General features: G+C 40.0%; 3 protein-coding genes across 6 annotated transcripts in view; all 3 read left to right on the forward strand.

The window, feature by feature from the left end:
- The window catches only part of LOC307170773 (protocadherin gamma-A11-like), a gene marked incomplete at its 5' end in the record, with an annotated part of 204737 nt that overhangs the window by 39176 nt on the left and 144327 nt on the right, over positions 1-21234 (forward strand). The window contains one exon of one of the 4 annotated variants that reach the window (XM_079892067.1): positions 18240-20759. The exons of the other annotated variants lie outside the window; for them this stretch is intronic. Within the exon in view, the coding sequence (XP_079748193.1) occupies positions 18363-20759 (2397 nt within the window). Of the gene's footprint in view, positions 1-18239; positions 20760-21234 lie in introns of those variants that run through there. 4 annotated transcript variants of the gene reach the window in all.
- On the forward strand, positions 92-13969 carry LOC307170886 (protocadherin beta-15-like; the record flags this gene model as incomplete). The annotated part of the gene is made up of 3 exons (XM_079892196.1): positions 92-610; positions 9088-11036; positions 13931-13969. Exons 1-3 carry the CDS (start codon positions 154-156, stop codon positions 13967-13969), a joined length of 2445 nt encoding a protein of 814 aa, XP_079748322.1. The 5' UTR covers positions 92-153.
- LOC307170887 (protocadherin beta-15-like) lies at positions 13972-16616 on the forward strand (the record flags this gene model as incomplete). Its single annotated transcript, XM_079892197.1, has 1 exon — positions 13972-16616. The coding sequence occupies exon 1, from the start codon at positions 14076-14078 to the stop codon at positions 16614-16616; it is 2541 nt and encodes an 846-aa protein (XP_079748323.1). The 5' UTR covers positions 13972-14075.

Below are 21234 nucleotides of genomic sequence, written 5' to 3' on the forward strand. Positions count from 1 at the left end.
ATACACAGTTTCAAGCTCGTCTTGTTAAAGAAAATCGTCGACGGTGATCGAAGGACTATTTCAAACACTGGATTTATTTGTACACTCGTGCTTCTTTTATATGCTACTTGTATATCTGGATTTAATTTCTAAACAATTTCTGAAACATTTTAAATGTTCTGCTTTGCTGGCGAGATGTTTGGCCTTTTGTTCTTCGTGCTGATGGCGCACAGCGCTTATGGAGACGTGAGCTATTCTTTCCCGGAGGAGATGAAACGCGGATCTGTGATTGGAAATATAGCAAAGGATCTCGGACTCGATGTGAACAGACTGTCATCTCGTAAGGCTCGTATTGATACTGAAGGTAACAGAAAACGATTCTGCGACATTAATCTGAATACTGGAGAACTGACCGTAGCGGAGAGAATCGACAGAGAAGGACTTTGCAGAGAAAAACTTACATGCTTTTTGCATTTCGACTTTGTTCTAGAATATCCACTGGAATTGCATCGGGTTAATATCCAAATTGTAGACATTAACGACAATTCTCCCGTTTTTCCTAAAGATTTTGTTAAGCTTGACATTAGTGAATCTGCTGCTAAAGGAGTGCGGTTTCGAGTGAATGAAGCTCGTGATCCAGATAAAGGACACAATTCCGTGCAAAGCTACACATTGCAGAGGAATGAGAATTTTGTGCTTTCTGTTAATTATGTAACCGAAGGTGTCAGAAATATTGAGTTAGTTTTAGAAAAAGAGTTGGATCGTGAGCAGCAGAAAGAGGTGACTTTAATTCTCACTGCGGTAGACGGCGGGACTCCACCGAGATCAGGGACTGTAGCCATACACGTCACTGTGCTGGATGCTAATGATAATGCTCCAGTCTTTAGTCAGGCCGTCTATAAAGTCAGTCTGCCTGAAAATTCTCCTGTAGATACTGTAGTGGTGACAGTGAGCGCTACTGATGCTGACGAGGGACAAAATGGAGAAGTAACATATGCATTTAGTCATTTAACTGAAACCGCAAAAGAAATATTTTCATTAAATGACAAAACTGGAGAAATTAATCTGGTAGGATCAGTCGATTTTGAGGATGAGGTAAGATTTGAAATGGTTATTGAAGGAAAAGATGATTATGGCCTTTCCACCATCACAAAAGTTTGTATAGATGTCACAGATATTAATGACAATGCCCCAGTTATATTAGTTAAATCTCTGAACAGTCCGGTTCCTGAGAACGCATTACCCGGTACAGAGGTTGGCATCATTAATGTGCAGGACAGAGACTCTGAGAATAACGGACAGGTGCGCTGCTCTATTCAGCAAAACGTCCCATTTAAACTCGTTCCTTCAATCAAAAACTACTATTCTCTGGTGACCACAGGTGAATTAGACCGCGAGCTGCTCTCTGATTATAATATTACAATCACTGCTACTGATGAGGGCTCTCCGCCTTTATCTTCCTCTAAGAATATTCACTTGACTGTAGCTGACGTGAATGATAATCCACCTGTATTTGAGGAGCAGAATTACAGAGCTCATGTGCAAGAAAATAACAAACCGAGCTCCTCTATTTGTTCAGTATCAGCTACAGACCCGGACTGGAGACAGAATGGCACTGTAGTTTATTCTCTGTTGTCCTCTGATGTCAATGGCGCATCGGTATCCTCCTTTCTATCCATTAACGGAGACACCGGGGTCATTCATGCCGTGAGGTCGTTTGATTACGAACAGATGAAGAGTTTCAAAGTGCTCGTGTTAGCCAGAGACAACGGTTCTCCTCCTCTGAGCAGTAACGTGACCGTGAGTGTCTTCATATCGGATGAGAATGACAACTCTCCTCAGATATTATACCCCTCTCCGGAAGGAAACTCCTTCATGACCGAGATGGTCCCTAAAGCTGCTCAGGCGCGCTCCCTGGTCTCCAAGGTGATCGCCGTGGACGCGGATTCTGGACAGAACGCGTGGCTCTCGTATCACATTATTAAAGCGACTGATCCGGGACTTTTCACTATCGGTGTCCACAGCGGGGAGATCAGGACGCAGCGGGACATTTCTGAATCTGACAGCATGAAACAGAACCTTATTGTGTCCGTGAGAGATAACGGACAGCCCTCTCTCTCAGCCACGTGCGCGTTGTATTTACTCATATCAGATAACTTGGCTGAAGTTCCAGAACTGAAAGACATGTCTCATGACGAGAGCAGCTCCAAACTGACGTTTTATTTGATCATCGCGCTGGTGTCCGTTTCCACTTTCTTCCTGACCTTCATCATCATCATCCTGGCCGTGAGGTTTTGTCGCAGGAGAAAGCCCAGACTGTTGTTTGATGGAGCTGTAGCCATTCCCAGCGCCTATCTCCCTCCAAATTACGCAGAGGTGGAGGGCGCGGGAACTCTCCGCAGCGCTTACAATTATGACGCGTACCTGACCACGGGCTCGCGCACTAGTGACTTCAAGTTCATCAGATCTTATAATGAGGGCACACTGACTGCTGACCTGACTCTGAAAAAGACTCAGTCCGCTGTGGATGATCTCGAAGGACTTGATGCGGATATCAACGATTCGTTTCAGGTAGGACTAACAAAGTATTTATGTTTTAATGGTCTGACCTTCCATATTAAATGTGTATTTGCGTTCAAAGTTCAACTTTGATTTGCAACAGGCTCTTAAAAAGATCACGTGGAGATTTTTTGAGGGCGAAGTTGATGTCAGTAAAGTAGCTACATTAATTTGGTATGTTGTTTATAAACAATTTTTTAGATTATCTGGTCATGAGTTATCAAATGGAAGTCAAGATGCATGATTTACGAATTAATTCACGAATCATATTGGCGTTTTCAGTTTATTTAATGTTTTTTTTTTTTCTTTTTTTTTTTCTTGTCGTTCTCCTTTCTCTTTCCCTGCCTCTAACGTTTCTAAAGTCAAGGAACTTGCTTCGTCCTTTTGGAAGCTTTTTTCTTTTTATCTGAGTCAGCATGCTCTCTGATAAAGACGTCTTTTTTCCTTGATTCACGGTTTTAAGTCATGCGATATGGCTTGTCTCTGTGTATTATCATCACCATGTTTCATTACCGTTTTTATATTGGTGACTGAGGCCTTAATATCGAAATGATTTTTAACTTTTGCATTAGGCTACTTTCATCATGGTGTCTTTAATATGACATATTTTTAGCAGCTTCATTTACGTAGACTTCATTACACAAACTTTTAAAAGACCTGTCCCAGCAAACATTTGGACGTTTAATGACCGTTGAAAAGACGTCCGACAGAGACGTCCCGTCATGGTTGAAAAATAGTTCCAAAATGGAAGTTGAACCGACGTCTTTTCTGGCCGTGAATTCCACGTCTTTTCTGCGCGTCCCTGGACGTCTAAATGCGTCATCATCTGTGTGTTTAAATGTGTTGCTGCATAATTTAAGTGTATATATAAGCCTGCATATAAAATAATCACACACCTATTGTGTAACATCGTGAAAGGCAATCAAGTCTTGAGGTTTACACATCTTGAAAAAGGTCCAAAATTGGTCCAGTCAGACCCCAACGTCAATAAAACGTGTTAATCACGTGTACATCACAAACAAGAACACATTATTTGTGGACATAAGCAAAAAAGAAGCATGTTCTGATTTAGCATAACATTTTATTGATCTTGAACAGCCAAAATTACTCTTTTATTTTTTTCAATGTTTAACATTTCGTGAGCTTAGAATTATAAGGTTCTATCTCCACTTTTGGTCGAAATTGAGTTTTTGACAATCTGATCCATTAGGTGTTTATTAATGCCTGTGTGGTGTTATTTTTGTAAAAAAAAAAATATTTTGTTAGTAGTTATTAATAAAATAAGGTTCCATCTCACAAAAAATAAACCGAGTTTAAAAACTTTGATGCTCAATAAACTACAATAAACGGAGATAGAACCTTATAATTCCAAGCTCTCGATTTGTTAACCAAAGTAAAATACCAATTACAAAATACTGAATTATTATATAAAGGGATAGTTCACCCAAAAATGAAAATTATGTAATTTACTCATGAACCTCAATACTCCAAACCTGTATGAGTTTCTTTCTTCTGCTGAACACAAAAGAAGATATTTTGAAGAATGTTTGTAACCAAGCAAATAGAGCAACCATTGACTACCATTATTGGAGAAAAAATGATTATGGTAGTTAATGGGAAGCGACATCTGCTTGGTTACAAACATTCTTCTAAACATCTTTGTGTTTAGCATAGAAAGGTATACAGGTTTGAAACACGAGGTTGAGTAAATGATGACAATTTTCATTTTTGGGTGAACTATCCCTTAAACACATTGTTTGGCTCATTGTTTGTATCCACCACCCCCAGCTCTTCCTGGAGCGTGTTTCAGGTGTTCTGCCATTGCTGCATCAATTTCAGAGTCTGTAGCATTTGGGCTCCACCTCTTCACAGCATCTAAGGGAAGAGAATATATTTCTTTTTAAAATAAATAAAATAAAAAATTTGAGGTAAATGACATGCAAAACCATGGAACAAGATGAATGAATCATGAATGAAACATTAGAAAAAGGTAATCAACATGCATTACATTTTATTTTATTGTATAAAATATGTTCTGCTTTAAATTGGTGTTGGGGGGTGGGGGTAACAGCATTTGTCCCCTGCCTCTTCAATACCACTGTGGTGCCCTTGAGAAAGACCCTTAACTAGGTGTGTAACAGTGAGAAAGTGAACAGGACATTTCTGATAAAGACAGGTGGGCTGTGATGTCCCATGAATAGACATGTTTAGCAATTCTAAAATTACAAAATATTTTTTAAGCAGTTACTGAAAACATGTAGCCTGGGTTTCCCCATACTGCCTTGAGCAGCGCGATTTTATTCACGCTGCAAGGTAGTCTGGATACCATGGACTAATTTTTCCCCTGAAATAGGGAACCAATCACAGAACGGGGAGGGAGCAGGAAGACGATGACGAAGTATATGCGACACACCGAAGCAGTTTGTTTATCTATGGATCCAACATGACAGACGTAAAAATATATGCATATTTTTAGGAACACATCTACAAAAATATGCCTGTATTTCAAGTTGATAAAATAATTTAAAATCCACATCAGTTTATTTGTACCGACGCGCCACGCCCTCCCAGGATCTATAACGTTACCTAGGCTACTTCCACTTTTAAAAATGCATCACAACCGCGCGCGCGCGTTCTGCTTGCAGTCGTCAAGATGGATGCTGAGGAGTTGAAGAAAAGAATAGCTAGTGGAGATTGTAAAGTTGTCGACAATACGTCATCAAAAATCAAGTCTAGTGTGTGGGAGAAATTTGGAGTTATCTGAAGAAAATATTGTGAAAGGCTTTGCTGCAAACATTTTCGTGTTGGATAGCCGCAAATGTGGAACTTCATCGCTGAGGAAGCACGCAGATAACTGGTAACAAAGCAGCTCTATCGAACGGTATTTTTCATATTTAACACTGTTAAGTATGTGTGGTGTGCAGGGTGTGTTTGAACCCAAAATTGTCAGATGTAGGCTAGACGAAATTGTGTGGCATAGTGTTGTAGCCGCGTCTGTTCGATTTGTGTGGTAACGTTAGCCATGTTCTTCATGTATCGGCCTTTTGACAGCTTCGGCTGAAGTTGTCCTTGTGTTAATGGTCGTGTAATAACTTCTGTATGACCTGGCAATAAAAATGTTTGTAAGTGTGTCTATAATGTGATAGTCTAAACTGATTTTATTTCGGGTGCGAGTCGGGTGTCGGTTCTATTTTAAGCGGGTCGGTGCAGATTTTTATTAGTGCTGCTGTTGGAAAACGGGTCGGGTGCGGATTTACAAAATCGGACCCGTGCAGGACTCTCTGGTGTACACATAAATCTGACCCATCGTCGTCTTCTTCGTTGAATATCTGTCGCTCTACATACGTCATCTGGTATAATTTGAAATGATTGGCTATGAGCTGCGTACAGGCGCATTTGATAGACATTCGTAGCGCCCAATAAACGGCTCTGGGCATTCGTAAACCACGCCTCAAATACGAGAAAATGTACATGTGGTTCCCAGACCACGTCTCAAAGAGAAAGTGGTCTGACGTTAGCCAGGCTAGAAAACATGTTAAAATCCAGCTAAACATTTCATTCTATTTCAGATAATTTACTTTCTGAAAGAAACTCTCACAAGGCTACATTAATAAGTTACAGTAATAACTTTGACTATCATTAAACATACTTTATGGTATACCGTTGTATAAGTTCAAAGTAACTTTTAGCCTACTAGCTAATTTTAGCCAAACTCAGTTAGCCAATTTCAGTTGACAATGTGGGCATCATTTCTTTCGGTTCATTCATGTCAAACAAATAAAACTCTAGCACGTTAATCTAATAATACAAAATGTACATACCCAACAGTAGATTTCTAATAATATTCCTCCTCTCCTCCTCGTGATTGTTCAAACTTCAGTGTTCCCAAGTGAGTCTATGGGGAGAACGCGTTAACATCTCGCGAGATACTCTAACCTATCGTAGGATTTTGTAATGTCGCGAGATCATATGTTACATCTTGGCAGCACAGTTTTGGCAATTACATCCAACTCAGACATAAATGGTGACCGGATATATTTCTGTTTTACATGCATACATTCCATAAAAAAAATCAACGAATACATCAGGTACAACAGGTTGAAATAATGACTAAAATGCAGTGGCTCTGCATTCACTTAACCACACTGGGCACTTTGTGATTATAATTTATTTAAACAAGATAAAGTAAATATATTTACTTTGTATACAAATCGTGTATTTCATAAAGATAATTCCTGTTAAAATTTTTTTTTTTTTTCTTGCTTGACTAGACGTGTAAAAGATGTCAGTGGACGTGTATTCACAGCCTTGACTAGACGTGTAAAAGACGTCAGTGGACGTGTATTCACAGCCTTGACTAGACGTGTAAAGGACGTCAGTGGACGTCTTCACAACCTCTTAAAAACTACTTGGGCAATTAAATTAATTATTGCAGTATTAACCATGCAAGGATTAAGCACAGCTTTTGCATATTTCACAAGGATTTCATAGAGGGTCATGATGGACTATAGATGCACGTGTAAAAGACGTCGCCAGGTGACGTCCTCTCACCCAATACACTATATATTGAACTACACGTAGCTAAAAGTCAAAATAACAATTATACATGCAATCCCAGAGAACTGTAGACATGTACAAATGTATCTGAATGCATTTTTAGGAAATGTTCTGTGTTACATATTTTTACCGATTTATGCCGTCATACCGTGACTATTTTTGGCCAGGGACACGACGTTGCCATCGGACCAATGTTTGCTGGGGTGTGGCGTTAACTTGCCTATGAAAGACTGGAGTGCAGGACAGTGTATCATGTTTTTTTTAGGTCGTACTAACACAGTCTTTCTTTAAAGAATGGTTTGATTTACAGATTGTATATGTATTTGTGTTCTAAACTGAGTGCTTTCTTTGGCAGCAGACTCTGTTCTTGACAGATCTTTTGTCTCTTTCATGTACTTTTATTGTAGTATATGAGTGACATTTTGACATCAGAGATGTATCATGAGTTAAGTCTTCAAATTTATTTACATTTTTTGTTTTGTTTTTTGGTCATGTGGGCAGTTTTAAGTCATGAGGCATGAATCACAAATTGATGTGTTTTTACTTATTTAGGTACTTGTATTTTTCTCCCCACTAGCTACTGTTTTGGATTTAATTAGGTTAAAAGTTGATTGTTGGTGATCATTAGAGGGAAGAAATCTGATTCTTGCTTGATTCTGTCGAATAAACCTTCTTTCTAGGTTTTTTTTTTGTTTTTTTTTTTGTATTAGTTTTAAATATTTTTTGGATCATTAGCAGGCTATGTGTGTCCATGGATTCTGCTATTTGTAATATGATGAATGTCAATTTTTTAAGTAGTTTTACGTTTTCTCTCATCGATGTCTCCTTTATGTATTGATGGTATATAGATGGAATTAAAGTCGGATGACAGAAATGTGCCATTAAGTGTAATTTTGTAAATGTCCAACAATGTCCATGTATTCTGTTTGGAAATAGCATAGAGCTGGTTTTCCCTGTCGCTGTCCGTGGTGCTGCACTGGCGTTTACTCTTGGTGTTTGATCGTGTTTCTCTTTCCTCTCCTATATTATACCTCACACAACTCTATCCTGCTGCATCTTTTCTTTTCTTTTTTAATATACTTACTGTGGTCGTATTTCTCTCACACATCAGAAAATATTTCTGCTGGCTTTTGTTTTGCTAAACAATTTTAAGTATATAACCAGAGTTCTTTATATGATGCGACACATAATCCTGTCAAATAAATAAATATATATATATATATATATATATATATATATATATATATATATATATATATATATATATATATATATATTTATTTATTTATTTTTTATTTTTTTATTTTTTTATGTAGTTTCTTCTTTTTAACTCATAGTGTCGCTGTTTACCTGCAAAACCATGTGTGTGTTCAGTACACATCTCTCCACCCTGTTTATGATGTCATACACAGTTTCAAGCTCGTCTTGTCATAGAAAATCGTCGACGGTGATCGAAGGACTATTTCAGACACTGGGTTTATTTGTACACTTATGCTTCTTTTATATGTTACTTATATCTGGATTTAATTTCTGAAACATTTTAAATGTTCTGCTTTGCTGGCGAGATGTTTGGCCTTTTGTTCTTCGTGCTGATGGCGCACACCGCTTATGGAGACGTGAGCTATTCTTTCCCGGAGGAGATGAAACGCGGATCTGTGATTGGAAATATAGCAAAGGATCTCGGGCTCGATGTGAACAGACTGTCATCTAGTAATGCTCGGATTGATACTGAAGGTAACAGAAAACGATACTGTGACATTAATCTGAATACTGGAGAACTGACCGTAGCGGAGAGAATCGACAGAGAAGAGATTTGTGGAAAGAAAGCTTCATGTGTTATTAATCAGGAAATGGTGCTGGAAAACCCTTTGGAACTGCATCGATTTATTCTCAATATTCAGGACATAAACGATAATTCACCACAATTCAAACAAACTCTAATCAATTTCGAAATTAGTGAATCTGCAGACAAAGAATCTCGTTATTTATTAGAAGAGGCTCATGATTCTGATATTGGTATGAATTCAGTGCAGTCATACATACTTCAAAACAATGAACATTTTCTCCTTAATGTAGTTACTAGGGCAAATGGAAGAAAATATGGCGAGCTCGTTCTTAATAAAGAGTTGGATCGTGAGCAGCAGAAAGAGGTGACTTTAATTCTCACTGCGGTAGACGGCGGGACTCCACCGAGATCAGGGACTGTAGCCATACACGTCACTGTGCTGGATGCTAATGATAATGCTCCAGTCTTTAGTCAGGCCGTCTATAAAGTCAGTCTGCCTGAAAATTCTCCTGTAGATACTGTAGTGGTGACAGTGAGCGCTACTGATGCTGACGAGGGACACAATGGAGAGGTGACCTATGAATTTGGTCATTTGACTGAAAACCACCTGCAAACATTTTCGCTGGATCCATTGTCTGGGGAGATTAAAATAACGGGGCTCATTGATTATGAGGAGGAAAGCTCAATTGAACTTACAATTCAAGGTAAAGATGCTCAAGGGCTAGCCACTTATTCTACTGTATTAATTGATGTTGTTGATACCAACGATAATGTCCCTATTATTATGATTAAATCTCTTAAAATCCCCATTCCTGAGAACGCGTTACCCGGTACAGAGGTTGGCATCATTAATGTTCAGGACAGAGACTCTGAGAATAACGGACAGGTGCGCTGCTCTATTCAGCAAAACGTCCCGTTTAAACTCGTTCCTTCAATCAAAAACTACTATTCTTTGGTGACCACAGGTGAATTAGACCGCGAGCTGCTCTCTGATTATAATATTACAATCACTGCTACTGATGAGGGCTCTCCGCCTTTATCTTCCACTAAGAATATTCACTTGACTGTAGCTGACGTGAATGATAATCCACCTGTATTTGAGGAGCAGAATTACAGAGCTCATGTGCAAGAAAATAACAAACCGGGCTCCTCTATTTGTTCAGTATCAGCTACAGACCCGGACTGGAGACAGAATGGCACTGTAGTTTATTCTCTGTTGTCCTCTGATGTCAATGGCGCACCGGTGTCCTCCTTTCTATCCATTAACGGAGACACCGGGGTCCTTCATGCCGTGAGGTCGTTTGATTACGAACAGATGAAGAGTTTCAAAGTGCTCGTGTTAGCCAGAGACAACGGTTCTCCTCCTCTGAGCAGTAACGTGACCGTGAGTGTCTTCATATCGGATGAGAATGACAACTCTCCTCAGATATTATACCCCTCTCCGGAAGGAAACTCCTTCATGACCGAGATGGTGCCCAAAGCTGCGCAGGCGCGCTCCCTGGTCTCCAAGGTGATCGCCGTGGACGCGGATTCTGGACAGAACGCGTGGCTCTCGTATCACATTATTAAAGCGACTGATCCGGGACTTTTCACTATCGGTGTCCACAGCGGGGAGATCAGGACGCAGCGGGACATTTCTGAATCTGACAGCATGAAACAGAACCTTATTGTGTCCGTGAGAGATAACGGACAGCCCTCTCTCTCAGCCACGTGCGCGCTGTATTTACTCATATCAGATAACTTGGCTGAAGTTCCAGAACTGAAAGACATGTCTCATGACGAGAGCAGCTCCAAACTGACGTTTTATTTGATCATCGCGCTGGTGTCCGTTTCCACTTTCTTCCTGACCTTCATCATCATCATCCTGGCCGTGAGGTTTTGTCGCAGGAGAAAGCCCAGACTGTTGTTTGATGGAGCTGTAGCCATTCCCAGCGCCTATCTCCCTCCAAATTACGCAGAGGTGGAGGGCGCGGGAACTCTCCGCAGCGCTTACAATTATGACGCGTACCTGACCACGGGCTCGCGCACTAGTGACTTCAAGTTCATCAGATCTTATAATGAGGGCACACTGACTGCTGACCTGACTCTGAAAAAGACTCAGTCCGCTGTGGATGATCTTGAAGGACTTGATGCAGAAATGAGCGACTCGTTTCAGGTAGGACTAACAAAGTATTTGTTTTAATGGTCTGACCTTCCATATTAAATGTGTATTTGCGTTCAAAGTTCAACTTTGATTTGCAACAGGCTCTTAAAAAGATCACGTGGAAATTTTCTGAGGGCGAAGTTGATGTCAGTAAAGTAGCTACATTAATTTGGTATGTTGTTTATAAAAAATTTTTTAGATTATCTGGGGTGCGTTTCCCGAAAGCATCGTTGGCCAACTTTGGTCGCAAGTTCCGTCGTTACCAATAGAGTTCAATGGACATTGCGATGAACTTGCGACCATAGTTGGCCAACGATGCTTTCGGGAAACGCACCCCTGGTCATGAGTTATCAAATGGAAGTCAAGATGCATGATTCACGAATTAATTCACGAATCATATTGGCGTTTTCAGTTTATTTAATGTTTTTTTTTTTCTTTTTTTTTTTTTCTTGTCGTTCTCCTTTCTCTTTCCCTGCCTCTAACGTTTCTAAAGTCAAGGAACTTGCTTCGTCCTTTTGGAAGCTTTTTTCTTTTTATCTGAGTCAGCATGCTCTCTGATAAAGACGTCTTTTTTCCTTGATTCACGGTTTTAAGTCATGCGATATGGCTTGTCTCTGTGTATTATCATCACCATGTTTCAGTACCGATTTTTTTATTGGTGACTGAGGCCTTGATATCGAAATGATAAAGACATTTGCAAATTATTTAGAAATTTACAAAAATTAAATAATAGAACTTGTTTGAACTTTTTTATGTTAATTTGCTTTTAAATTCTATAATTCTTTCTGCCTTCTTTGTAACTTAATAATAAATTACTTTGTAGAAATAACTCTGTAACTTTTGCATTAGGCTACTTTCATCATGGTGTTCTTAATATGACATTTTTAGCAGCTGAATTTACGTAGACTTCATTACAAACTTTTAAAATACCTGTGTGGCTTTATCTTGCCTATGAAATACAGTTATTGGAGTGCAGGACAGTGTATCTGTTTTTTTTTAGGTCGTACTAAGACAGTCTTTGTTTTAAGAATGATTTTATTTACAGATTTTTTTATGTTTGTGTTCTAAACTGAGTGCTTTCTTTGGCAGCAGACTCTGTTCTTGACAGATCTTTTGTCTGTTCATGTACTTATATTGTAGTATATGAGTGAAAATTTGACATCAGAGATGTACCATGAGTTAAGTTGTCTTAATTTATTTTTATTTAATTTTTTTTTTTTGGTCATGTGGGCAGTTTTAAGTCATGAGGCATGATTCACAAATCGATGTGTTTTTACTTATTTAGGTACTTTCCCCACTAGCCACTGTTTTGGATTTATAGGTTAAAAGTTAATTGTTGGTGATCTTTAGAGGTAAGAAGTCTAATTCCTGCTTCACTCTGTTGAATAATCCTTCTTTCTAGCTTTTTTTTATTATTAGTTTTAAATTTTTTTTTTTTTTTTTTGGTATGTGTGTCTGTGTATTCTGCTATTTGTAATATGATCTATGAATGTTAATATTTTAAGTAATTTGACGTTTTCTCTCATCGATGTCTCCTTTATGTATTGATGGTATATAGATGGAATTAAAGTCGGATGACAGAAATGTGCCATTAAGTGTAATTTTCTAAATGTCCAGCAATGTCTTTGTATTCTGTTTGGAAATAGCATAGAGCTGGTTTTCCCTGTCGCTGTCCGTGGTGCTGAACTGGCGTTTACTCTTGGGGCCCTATCTTGCACCCAGCGCAATTGACTTTGTACACCGACGCATGTATCATTCCTATTTTGCACCCGCGCAAAGCGCGTTTTTTCCTCCACAGAAGCACGTCGCTAAACTAGGGAATGAACTTGCGCTCCCTGGGCGGTTCAGCGCAAAAAAAGGAGGCGTGTTCCAGCGCAAACGTTCCTTTATGCTATTTTGCAGGTTTAGAAAACAGTTGCGCCACTAACCAGGAAAAAATGGTTTAAAGTCAGTGGCGCGTTGCGCATGTTATTCATATGCTATTTTAAGGGCGCATGCTTGGCCATAATCAATGTAGCGTGTGCACAACGCGCATACACTTTGATTCTCTCATCTACACAGAAGCAGCAGTTTTCATTTTTGCAAATCATACATTATTACGATAGATAGATAGATAGATAGATAGATAGATAGATAGATAGATAGATAATTTATTATAAAAGCATACATCTAGCTTACACATTTACCCAAATTATCATACGCCTTTTTAACCGAAGTTAATTTGGGTGGGTTTCTCCATCCCCAACGTCCCTGACGAGAGCGTTGCTCTCCTCGGCTGTGAACCGCTCCTCGCGTGCGTCTGGCAAACCCGCCGTTATAATAGGAATCCGCTTTAGAACAAGCGCGCCTGCTCTTAAAGGGAATGTGAGATGACGCTCTGATTGGTTTATTTCACGTTACGCCCAAACCACACCTATGAATAATGAAGCTCTTCAGACCAACCCATTTTAGATTTGCGCCTGGCGCAAGAGTCATTTATCCCGCCGGGAAAATAGCAACAGCGCCAAGACCCGCCCACAAAGTTACTTGCGCTTTGCGCGTTGACACTTGCGTTTCAGATCGTTAAAATAGGGCCCTTGGTGTTTGAACGTGTTGCTCTCTCCTTTCCTATATTATACCTCACACAACTCTATCCTGCTGTATCTTTTCTTTTCTTTTTTAATACTATTCTGTGGTCGTACTTCTCTCACACTCTTCAGAAAATATTGCTGCTGGCTTTTGTTTTGCTAAATCATTTTAGGTATATAACCAGAGTTCTTTATATGATGCGACACATAATCCTGTCAAAAATATATATAATTTGTATGTAGTTTCTTCTTTTTAACTCACAGTGTCGCTGTTTACCTGCAAAACCATGTGTGTGTTCAGTACACATCTCTCCACCCTGTTTATGATGTCATACACAGTTTCAAGCTCGTCTTGTTGTAGACAATCGTCGACGGTGATCGAATGACTATTTCAGACACTGGATTTATTTGTACACTCATGCTTCTTTTACGTGTTACTTGTATATCTGGATTTGATTTCTGAACAATTTCTGAAACATTTTAAATGTTCTGCTTTGCTGGCGAGATGTTTGGCCTTTTGTTCTTCGTGCTGATGGCGCACACCGCTTATGGAGACGTGAGCTATTCTTTCCCGGAGGAGATGAAACGCGGATCTGTGATTGGAAATATAGCAAAGGATCTCGGACTCGATGTGAACAGACTGTCATCTCGTAAAGCTCGCATTGATACTGAAGGTAACAGAAAACGATACTGTGACATTAATCTGAATACTGGAGAACTGACCGTAGCGGAGAGAATCGACAGAGAGGAGATTTGTAATGAGGGGCTTTCCTGTGCTCTTAATTTTGAATTAGTTCTGGAACACCCATTGGAGATACACCGTGTCACAATACAAATACAAGATATTAATGATAACACGCCAACATTTCCTAAAGACACGATAAAGCTTGAGATAAGTGAGATATCTAGTAAAGGCGCTCGGTTCCGCGTGAATGAGGCGCATGATGCTGATATAGGACAGAACGGTGTACAAAGCTATTCGATTGAAAATAATAAGCATTTTCTTTTATCTGTAAGTACAAAGGCGGATGGTGGAAAAAATATTGAGTTGGTGTTAGACAAAGAGCTGGATCGTGAGCAGCAGAAAGAGGTGACTTTAATTCTCACTGCGGTAGACGGCGGGACTCCACCGAGATCAGGGACTGTAGCCATACACGTCACTGTGCTGGATGCTAATGATAATGCTCCAGTCTTTAGTCAGGCCGTCTATAAAGTCAGTCTGCCTGAAAATTCTCTTGTAGATACTGTAGTGGTGACAGTGAGCGCTACTGATGCTGACGAGGGACAAAATGGGCAAGTGACTTATGAGTTCAGCCGAATTTCGAGAATTGCGAACATACTATTTGCTCTAGATCAAAACAATGGAGAGATAAAAGTTAAAGGACCCATTGATTTTGAGGAAGCATTAAGGTATGAAATGCTTATTGAGGGAAAGGATGGCGCTGGTCTTTCTTCGGACACTAAATTAATCGTAGAAATTACAGATGTTAATGACAATGCCCCCATTATATTGATTAAGTCTCTGAACAGCCCCGTTCCTGAGAACGCGTTACCCGGTACAGAGGTTGGCATCATTAATGCTCAGGACAGAGACTCTGAGAATAACGGACAGGTGCGCTGCTCCATTCAGCAAAACGTCCCATTTAAACTCGTTCCTTCCATCAAAAACTACTATTCTCTGGTGACCACAGGTGAATTAGACCGCGAGCTGCTCTCTGATTATAATATTACAATCACTGCTACTGATGAGGGCTCTCCGCCTTTATCTTCCACTAAGAATATTCACTTGACTGTAGCTGACGTGAATGATAATCCACCTGTATTTGAGGAGCAGAATTACAGAGCTCATGTGCAAGAAAATAACAAACCGGGCTCCTCTATTTGTTCAGTATCAGCTACAGACCCGGACTGGAGACAGAATGGCACTGTAGTTTATTCTCTGTTGTCCTCTGATGTCAATGGCGCACCGGTGTCCTCCTTTCTATCCATTAACGGAGACACCGGGGTCATTCATGCCGTGAGGTCGTTTGATTACGAACAACTGAAGAGTTTCAAAGTGCTCGTGTTAGCCAGAGACAACGGTTCTCCTCCTCTGAGCAGTAACGTGACCGTGAGTGTCTTCATATCGGATGAGAATGACAACTCCCCTCAGATATTATACCCCTCTCCGGAAGGAAACTCCTTCATGACCGAGATGGTCCCCAAAGCTGCGCAGGCGCGCTCCCTGGTCTCCAAGGTGATCGCCGTGGACGCGGATTCTGGACAGAACGCGTGGCTCTCGTATCACATTATTAAAGCGACTGATCCGGGACTTTTCACTATCGGTGTCCACAGCGGGGAGATCAGGACGCAGCGGGACATTTCTGAATCTGACAGCATGAAACAGAACCTTATTGTGTCCGTGAGAGATAACGGACAGCCCTCTCTCTCAGCCACGTGCGCGTTGTATTTACTCATATCAGATAACTTGGCTGAAGTTCCAGAACTGAAAGACATGTCTCATGACGAGAGCAGCTCCAAACTGACGTTTTATTTGATCATCGCGCTGGTGTCCGTTTCCACTTTCTTCCTGACCTTCATCATCATCATCCTGGCCGTGAGGTTTTGTCGCAGGAGAAAGCCCAGACTGTTGTTTGATGGAGCTGTAGCCATTCCCAGCGCCTATCTCCCTCCAAATTACGCAGAGGTGGAGGGCGCGGGAACTCTCCGCAGCGCTTACAATTATGACGCGTACCTGACCACGGGCTCGCGCACTAGTGACTTCAAGTTCATCAGATCTTATAATGAGGGCACACTGACTGCTGACCTGACTCTGAAAAAGACTCAGTCCGCTGTGGATGATCTTGAAGGACTTGATGCAGAAATGAGCGACTCGTTTCAGGTAGGACTAACAAAGTATTTATGTTTTAATGGTCTGGGCTTCCCTGTTAAATGTGTATTAAAAAGTTCAACTTTGATTGGCAACAGACTCTTAAAAAGATCACGTGGAGATTTTCTGAGCGCGAAGTTGATGTCAGAAAAGTAGCTACATTAATTGGTATGTTTATAAATAATTTTTAGGTTTAGTTATCAACTGTAAGTCAAGATGATTCACGAATTAATTCACAAATCTATGTTTTACATATTTGGCGTTTTTATTTTATTTTATTTATTTTTTTTTCTTGTTGTTCTCCTTTCTTTTTCCATGCCTCTAAACTTTCTAAAGTCAAGGAACTTCCTTCGTCCTTTTGGAAGCTTTTTCTTGTTATCTGAGTCAGCATGCTCTCTATTAACGACGTCTTTTTTCCTTGATTCAGTGTTTTAAATCATGCGATATGGCTTGTCTCTGTGTATTATCATCACTATGATTCATTACCGTTTTTTTATTGGTGAATGAGGCCTTGATATCGAAAGGATTTTTAACTTTTGCATTAGGCTACTTTCATCATGGTGTCTTTAATATGACATATTTAGCAGCTTCATTTACGTAGACTTAATTACACAAACTTTTATAAGACCTGTGTGGCGTTAACTTGCCTATGAAATACAGTTATTGGAGTGCAGGACAGTGTATCTGTTTTTTAGGTAGTACTAACACAGTCTTTCTTTTAAGAATGGTTTGATTTACAGATTTTATATGTATTTGTGTTCTAAACTGAGTGCTTTCTTTGGCAGCAGACTCTGTTCTTGACAGATCTTTTGTCTCTTTCATGTACTTTTATTGTAGTATATGAGTGACATTTTGACATCAGAGATGTACTATGAGTTAAGTTGTCTTAACATTTATTTACATTTTTTGTTTTGTTTTTTGGTCATGTGGGCAGTTTTTGAGGCATGAGGCATGATTCACAAATCGATGTGTTTTTACTTATTTAGGTACTTGTATTTTTCTCCCCACTAGCCACTGTTTTGGATTTAAATAGGTTAAAAGTTGATTGTTGGTGATCTTTAGAGTTAAGAAATCTAATTCTTCCTTGATTCTGTTGAGTAAACCTTCTTTCTAGGTTTTTTTTTTTTTTTAGTATTAGTTTAAAAACATTTTTGGATCATTAGTTGGCTATGTGTGTCAGTGGATTCTGCTATTTGTAATATGATCTATGAATGCAATTTTTTTAAGTAGTTTTATGTTTTCTCTCTTCGATGTCTCCTTTATGTATTGATGGTATATAGATGGAATTAAAGTCGGATGACAGAAATATGCCATTAAGTGTAATTTTGTAAATGTCCAATAATGTCCATGTATTCTGTTTGGAAATAGCATAGAGCTGGTTTTCCCTGTCGCTGTCCGTGGTGCTGCACTGGCGTTTACTCTTGGTGTTTGAGCGTGTTGCTCTCTCCTTTCCTATATTATACCTCACACAACTCTATCCTGCTGCATCTTTTCTTGTCTTTTTAATAACACACTTACTGTGGTCGTATTTCTCTCACACATCAGAAAATGTTTCTGCTGGCTTTTGTTTTGCTAAACAATTTTAAGTATATATAACAAGAGTTCTTTATATGACGCGACACTTAATCCTGTCAAATATATATGTATATAATTTGTATGTAGTTTCTTATTTTCAACTCACAGTGTCGCTGTTTACCTGCAAAACCATGTGTGTGTTCAGTACACATCTCTCCACCCTGTTTATGATGTCATACACAGTTTCAAGCTCGTCTTGTTATAGAAAATCGTCGACGGTGATCGAAGGACTATTTCAGACACTGGATTTATTTGTACACTTATACTTCTTTACGTGTTACTTATATATCTGGATTTAATTTCTGAACAATTTCTGAAACATTTTAAATGTTCTGCTTTGCTGCTGAGATGTTTGGCCTTTTGTTCTTCGTGCTGATGGCGCACACCGCTTATGGAGACGTGAGCTATTCTTTCCCGGAGGAGATGAAACGCGGATCTGTGATTGGAAATATAGCAAAGGATCTCGGACTCGATGTGAACAGACTGTCATCTCGTAAGGCTCGCATTGATACTGAAGGTAACAGAAAACGATACTGTGACATTAATCTGAATACTGGACAACTGACCGTAGCGGAGAGAATCGACAGAGAAGAGATTTGTGGAAAGAAAGCTTCGTGTGTTCTTAAGCAAGAGCTCGTGCTGGAAAATCCTTTAGAGCTACATCGTTTTATTCTCAATATTGAGGACATAAATGATAATTCACCACAGTTCAAGGAAAGTGTTATAAAATTCGAAATTCAGGAATCAGCGGTCAAAGGATCTCGTTATTTATTAGAAGAGGCTTACGATGCGGATATTGGTATGAATTCAGTGCAGTCATATACACTTCAAAATAATGACCATTTTGTTCTTAATGTACTTACCAGGGCAAATGGGAAAAAATATGGAGAGCTCGTTCTTAATAAAGAGTTGGATCGTGAGCAGCAGAAAGAGGTGACTTTAATTCTCACTGCGGTAGACGGCGGGACTCCACCGAGATCAGGGACTGTAGCCATACACGTCACTGTGCTGGATGCTAATGATAATGCTCCAGTCTTTAGTCAGGCCGTCTATAAAGTCAGTCTGCCTGAAAATTCTCCTGTAGATACTGTAGTGGTGACAGTGAGCGCTACTGATGCTGACGAGGGACAGAATGGAGAAGTGACGTATGCATTTGGTCATTTACTTCAAAAGATACTGCAATTATTTTTCATCGATGCAGTGTCTGGTGTAATTAAACTAACGGGTCCAATTGATTATGAAGAGGAGAGTACGATCGAACTTCCCATTCAAGCTAAAGATGGTCAAGGTTTAGCCAGTTATTCCACCATATTTATAGATATTGTTGATGTTAACGATAACGCCCCTATGGTAATACTTAAATCTATTAACAGTCCCGTTCCCGAGAACGCGTTACCCGGTACAGAGGTTGGCATCATTAATGTTCAGGACAGAGACTCTGAGAATAACGGACAGGTGCGCTGCTCCATTCAGCAAAACGTCCCATTTAAACTCGTTCCTTCAATCAAAAACTACTATTCTCTGGTGACCACAGGTGAATTAGACCGCGAGCTGCTCTCTGATTATAATATTACAATCACTGCTACTGATGAGGGCTCTCCGCCTTTATCTTCCACTAAGAATATTCACTTGACTGTAGCTGACGTGAATGATAATCCACCTGTATTTGAGGAGCAGAATTACAGAGCTCATGTGCAAGAAAATAACAAACCGGGCTCCTCTATTTGTTCAGTATCAGCTACAGACCCGGACTGGAGACAGAATGGCACTGTAGTTTATTCTCTGTTGTCCTCTGATGTCAATGGCTCACCGATGTCCTCCTTTCTATCCATTAACGGAGACACCGGGGTCATTCATGCCGTGAGGTCGTTTGATTACGAACAGATGAAGAGTTTCAAAGTGCTCGTGTTAGCCAGAGACAACGGTTCTCCTCCTCTGAGCAGTAACGTGACCGTGAGTGTCTTCATATCGGATGAGAATGACAACTCTCCTCAGATATTATACCCCTCTCCGGAAGGAAACTCCTTCATGACCGAGATGGTCCCCAAAGCTGCGCAGGCGCGCTCCCTGGTCTCCAAGGTGATCGCCGTGGACGCGGATTCTGGACAGAACGCGTGGCTCTCGTATCACATTATTAAAGCGACTGATCCGGGACTTTTCACTATCGGTGTCCACAGCGGGGAGATCAGGACGCAGCGGGACATTTCTGAATCTGACAGCATGAAACAGAACCTTATTGTGTCCGTGAGAGATAACGGACAGCCCTCTCTCTCAGCCACGTGCGCGCTGTATTTACTCATATCAGATAACTTGGCTGAAGTTCCAGAACTGAAAGACATGTCTCATGACGAGAGCAGCTCCAAACTGACGTTTTATTTGATCATCGCGCTGGTGTCCGTTTCCACTTTCTTCCTGACCTTCATCATCATCATCCTGGCCGTGAGGTTTTGTCGCAGGAGAAAGCCCAGACTGTTGTTTGATGGAGCAGTAGCCATTCCCAGCGCCTATCTCCCTCCAAATTACGCAGAGGTGGAGGGCGCGGGAACTCTCCGCAGCGCTTACAATTATGACGCGTACCTGACCACGGGCTCGCGCACTAGTGACTTCAAGTTCGTCAGATCTTATAATGAGGGCACACTGACTGCTGACCTGACTCTGAAAAAGACTCAGTCCGCTGTGGATGATCTTGAAGGACTTGAAGCGGAAATCAACGATTCGTTTCAGGTAGGATTAACGAAGTCTTAAATAAATAAATAAATAAATAAATGTAAAAAACCGCAAATTTTGATAGATTTAACAAGCATTTTGTTTTGGATCTTTGTAAACAATGGCCATATTGTGCAAATTGCTGTTGAATCTGATCGTTGCTTTTTTATCTTGAGGAGGCACATTTTCCTTGAATATAATTCGTTATTTACTTTGTTTTAATTAAACAGGGTTTCAGAAATGGTAACGAACAATTACATGGAAATGATTATGGTGCCCTGGATAAAAGCATTCAATGTGATCCCACGCAATGTGGATCATTGACTATATATTTTTAATTTACGGTCTTGCATTCCCAATGTTGTCTGTTATGTGAAATAATTGTTGATACTTGTTGTTAAAGGTCTTAAAATTCTTAATTTCACCAGTTCACCGAGATAATACGTTTAGTAGGAATGGCATTTTTCTGTTTACTGTCCATGGTGCTGTACAG

The sequence above is a fragment of the Squalius cephalus genome (assembly GCF_949319135.1).
Source record: "Squalius cephalus genome assembly, chromosome: 14".
Classification (NCBI taxonomy): domain Eukaryota; kingdom Metazoa; phylum Chordata; class Actinopteri; order Cypriniformes; family Leuciscidae; genus Squalius; species Squalius cephalus.